The 5,000-nt window shown below is 46.3% G+C and overlaps 1 protein-coding gene across 1 annotated transcript in view; it reads right to left on the minus strand.

The window, feature by feature from the left end:
* Positions 1-5,000, minus strand: part of LOC122251302 (tyrosine aminotransferase) — a 33,203-nt gene that overhangs the window by 12,532 nt on the left and 15,671 nt on the right. The window contains exons 4-5 of the mRNA XM_043013120.2: positions 3,320-3,478; positions 2,107-2,298 (exon numbers count right to left, since the gene is read on the minus strand). Coding sequence (XP_042869054.2) covers positions 2,107-2,298; positions 3,320-3,478 — 351 coding nt within the window. The remainder of the gene's footprint in view (positions 1-2,106; positions 2,299-3,319; positions 3,479-5,000) is intronic.

Raw genomic sequence — 5,000 nt, forward strand, 5'->3', positions numbered from 1 at the left:
TGCGGAAATAAACGAGCCAATAAGTTACTCGGAACAGCGACTAGTAGGCCTTGATCAATCCATAATCTGTGCCACCCCCCCCCCACCCTCCACCCCATCCCAACCCCACTCCACCCATCGCCTTCTAGAGCACTCCCCTCCCCCCACTACCACCACTACTACCTCCCTCCTGCTGTAGAAATTATATCCAATATTTTTTTATCTAATATGTCTCTCCCTAGAAACGCTTTGTCCTCCATCAACATAGACTAGATGTTTATTTTCCCTTTTTCCCTTTTCCCTAATCCTGTCTTCCCTTCCTTTACCTTCTCTTCTTCATTCTCTCTTCTCTCTTCTTCCTTCCCCTTTCCTTTTTTTCTTGTCACCTCTTTTTTCTTTCCCTCTCTCCACCTTCCCCTTTTCATTTTCTTCCTCCCTTTCCCTCTTCTTTTTTCCTCCCTCCCTTCCCCTCAGCTTTCCTTAGCTCTCTCCTTTCCCTTAGCATTCCTTCTCTTCCACCTTTCACCTCAGCTCTCCTTCCCCCTCTCCTTTCCCCTCGGCTTTCCTACCTTCCTCCCCTCCTTCCCTCCATCCTTCCCTCCATCCTTCCCTCCTACGCCCACCAACCCCCCCACCCCCACCCCCCCGGCGTCATACCCTGGCACGTGGGCCAAGCCTGTTCCAAACCGGTCAGCTGATCGTCAAAGCCACGTGACCGCCGTGTGATCTCGGGTCGGGTGGGTGGCTCGCTCGCTCGCTGCCCCGGCCGGCCAGAAAGTGTAGCCTCGGGAGATGTGAGGGTGTTAGGTCTCGTGCTTCGCAACGAGGCCGTCAAGGACCTTCAGAGCAGGAGGTTCGAGCGGTATAATGACAAATCCCAAAGAAGGAAAGGATGAATATCTGCACTCGCGCGAGACGCTCTGCTTGTTGTGATCCTCACGTTCTCATGCGAAGGGACGTGATGTGGTGGCCTGTGACGTCACGCCGCTTGAGCTTTGGTCCTTGATTGGTTTGAAAAAAAAAAAGAAAAACGCGTCGCAAGAACAAGCACGACTTGGTTTCGCCTGCAATGTTACCAGAGACAATGCTGACCTTAGATCAGCCTTGGCCAAGAACGGAGGAAAAAAGGATTCAAAATAGACAAAGTATCGAAACATGATTTAGGCACGCGAACCAAACTTTAAAACCATAGCGAGCCTGATAGACCGATCCACTGCCCTCACTCAACAGGGGGGAAAAATATACTATCAAACAATACAAAACAAAAAAAAATCCTCTCCCATATGGGTCGTTTCCAGTCTTGGAATTATGACCCCCCTCCCCCTTATACCCTCTTCCGCCACCCTCCCCACTCCCTACCTCCCTCCCTACCCCCTCCCTCTCCCGCCACCGCTCGGGTAGGTTAAGCATACCAACAGCTCGTATGATGGTCTTTGTTGCCAGGCAGAGATCAGAGCTTGAGAGAGAGAGAGAGAGAGAGAGAGGGAAAGAGAGAGAGAGAGAGAGAGAGAGAGAGAGAGAGAGAGAGAGAGAGAGAGAGGGAGAGAGAGAGAGAGAGAGAAAGAGAGAGAGAGAGAGAAAGAGAGAGAAAGAGAGAGAAAGAGAGAGATAAAGAGAGGGGTGGGTAGCGAGAGAGAAAGGTATATGGAATTAAGGAGAGAGAAAGGAACAAAGGAAGGAGGTGACAAGAGAGCAGAGAAAAGGATTCAAGAGAACAATGAAGGATTCACGAGGTACATCCTTTCTCTCCCTCCTCCTGGGTGCCTCCATCTCGCCGTCAGGTATTTCCCATTCTTGGAGAAAAAACAACAGCAAAACAAATGAGAGTCGTCAAAGATACAAGCCCAAAGGATTCCCGTTGCCTCAGGCTATGGAACTTTTGTTACCAGTTTAGAGAAACTGGATCGGTATTTGGAGGGAGGGAGGGAGGGAGGGAGGGAGGGAAGGAGGGAAGGAGGGAAGGAGGGAGGGAGAGGGGGAGAGAGAGAGAGAGAGAGAGAGAGACCCATCTATACAGACAAACAAAGACACAGAGAGATAAAAAAAAAAAAAGGTAAGAAAAAAACGAAACAAACAAAACAAAACAAAAACAAAAACAAAAAAAAAACAGCATCCCCCACTACTCACAAAGTTGTCATAGATCTCGTCGGCGATGACGGGCACCTTGTTCCTGGCGGCGACTTCGAGGATCTGTTTGAGGTGGGCGACGCTGAAGACCGAGCCGCATGGGTTGGACGGGTTGTTCACCACGATGGCCGCCGTCTGCTCGTCGATCTGCTCCTCCAGCATGGCCAGGTCCACCTCCCAGTTCCTCTCAGGCTGGAGGAGGGAAGGAAGAGAGGGTGGGAGGGATTGAGGAGGGGTGGGGTGGAAGGGATTGAGGAGGGGTGGGGTGGAAGGGAGGGAAGGAGGATGGGGTGGGGGGGATTGAGGAGGGGTGGGAGGGATTGAGGAGGGGTGGGGTGGGGGGGATGGAGGAGGGGTGGGGTGGGGGGATGGAGGATGGGGTGGGGGGATTGAGGAGGGGTGGGGGGAATTGAGGATGGGGGGTGGGGGGATGGAGGAGGGATGGGGGGGATTGAGGAGGGGTGGGGTGGAAGGGAGGGAAGGAGGATGGGGTGGGAGGGATTGAGGAGGGGTGGGGGGGATTGAGGATGGGGTGGGGTGAGGGGATTGAGGAGGGATTGAGGAGGGGTGGGAGGGAAGGAGGATGGGGTGGGAGGGATTGAGGAGGGGTAGGGGGGAAGGAAGAGGGATTGAGGAGGGGTGGGGTGGGGGGATGGAGGAGGGATTGAGGAGGGATTGAGGAGGGTTGGGGTGGGGGGATGGATAGGAGCGAGGAGGAGGGTTAGGATACAGGGAAGGGATAAGAAAGAGGAAATAGAAAACGGTAAAGAAAATAGCGAAGAAAGGAAGTATTAATGAACACGTATAAATACATCACTAAAGTTGCACACCATATAAGAAAATGACAATGATAATAGTAGCAAAAATAACCATAATACTAATAGTAATAACGATAATCATGATAAGAGTTATAATAATATACAGACGATAGTAATAATGATAATGATAATGATGATGATAATGATGATGATGATGATAATGATGATGATGATGATAATAATAATAATAATAATGATAATAATAATGACAATAATAATAATAATAATAATAATAATAATAATAATAATGAAAATAATAATATCAATAACAATAATAATAATAATAATAACAATAATAGAAAAAAAACATAATAATGATGAAAATAATGATAGCACCAAGTATAGGAACACCAACAACAACAACAACATAACAACAACAACAAAGAAAATCTCACCAGCAAGTCATAGTACTTGGTGCCGATGGAGAGTCCTTCGGCGAGGGTCTTGTAGAGAGGGAAGCCAGGTCGCGGCACAAGGATATTCTGGCCTGGGCAACACAAGGCCGTGATGCACAGGTCGATGGCGCAACTGCAGCCGGAGCAGAGGATGATGTCCTGCAAGAGAGAGAGGGGGGAGGGGGATGGGATGGGGGAGGGGAGGGGAGGGGGTCCTTGAGTATGTGTTGTAGTGGTTGTGGTTGTGGTTGTGGTTATGGTGGTGGTGGTGGAGAGAGTGACGGTTGTGATGGAAATGGTTGTGATGGAAATGGTTGTCATGGCTACGATGGTGATGGTGATTGTGATGGTGGTGATTGTGAGGGTTTTGATGGTGACATTACGATTGTGAGGGTTGTGGTGATGGTTGTGATGGAGTTGATTTTGATAGTTATGATGAAGGGGGTCGGTCGTTTGGGGTGGTTGAAATTATGGTGATGATGCATCAGGGATTTTTAGTTAGTGATGTTTGTGGCTGTGGTGATGGTGACGGTGGCTAGGGATATGGTGATATTAATGATGAAGGAGGATCCATTGGTGATTGTGATGATGGTGGTGGTGATGGTGACTGTAATGCGGAGGTGCTAGATGCTTTAGTGATATCTCATCTGATTTATAATTGATATCTACCTACCTAACTACACATCTATCAACCAATCTACGTATCTACCTATTCACCAATCTACCCACTTATCAATCATCTACAGATCTCTGACGTCAAGATCAAACTTTCCAATAAATCATAGAGACGACGAAGGGCATCTGAGACAACAGCGAAAAAAGTAGTCGAATCTTAAAAAAAAAAAAAAAAAAAAAAAAAAAAAAAAAGTGGGATGCGAGACCAAACTCCATCACTCCGGAGAGATAGAGATGAGAGACAGTTCACAATATATGGTCCGTATAGGATATATAGTTCTGTCTGTCTCAAGGCTAAGTGCTAATTAAGCGAACATGCAAAATGACTGTTCAGCACTATGGAAGAATATCATGTCTAGCATTTACGTTATCAATTGCAATATATAAACTAAAATGATTATGACAGTAAATCCACTTTGTAAATTTAGCGAATTATCAAATTGATTTGGTCAGATTCGTTTCTTTTCTTCGTATTTTGCGACATTCAACACTAATTATTCGCATTACAACTCCATGCATCATACGATATATGTTCTCTTGTGTGATTATACTGCCAATGCTGCATATATGGATATCATAATGTATGCAGAGATGCTTTAGTCTCGGAAAGGATGAAGCTACAGACAGAGTGATAAAGTAGAGTGACCAGTATATGTTAGTCTGATGGCATAATGATCTTAATATGATTCATGTTCCGAGGTATGTTGATATGTTTTAGCTCTTTTAGAATATTAGTTATAATGTCAAACCTCTTTTCTCGGTGACCATTGGTTTCGGTCTAACTTCTGATGACGTGGCTTCAAATACTTGCCAATCTACCGATCTTTATTTGCTTTAAACGGCTCGTCAGTCGGCAAAATTATGATAATTAGTCAAATTACAATTGCAGACATTATAGTCTTACGCCATACTACTGATAACCTGTCAACTCCCATCATCATTCACGTCATCAACTAACAACTTTATAAGCAACTGTATGTGTCGTATGTGTCAGTTGCTGTGTGTC

This window comes from Penaeus japonicus, unplaced genomic scaffold (assembly GCF_977035675.1).
Source record: "Penaeus japonicus unplaced genomic scaffold, GWHDUDI00000001_assembly GWHDUDI00000005, whole genome shotgun sequence".
NCBI classification, from domain to species: Eukaryota; Metazoa; Arthropoda; class Malacostraca; order Decapoda; family Penaeidae; genus Penaeus; species Penaeus japonicus.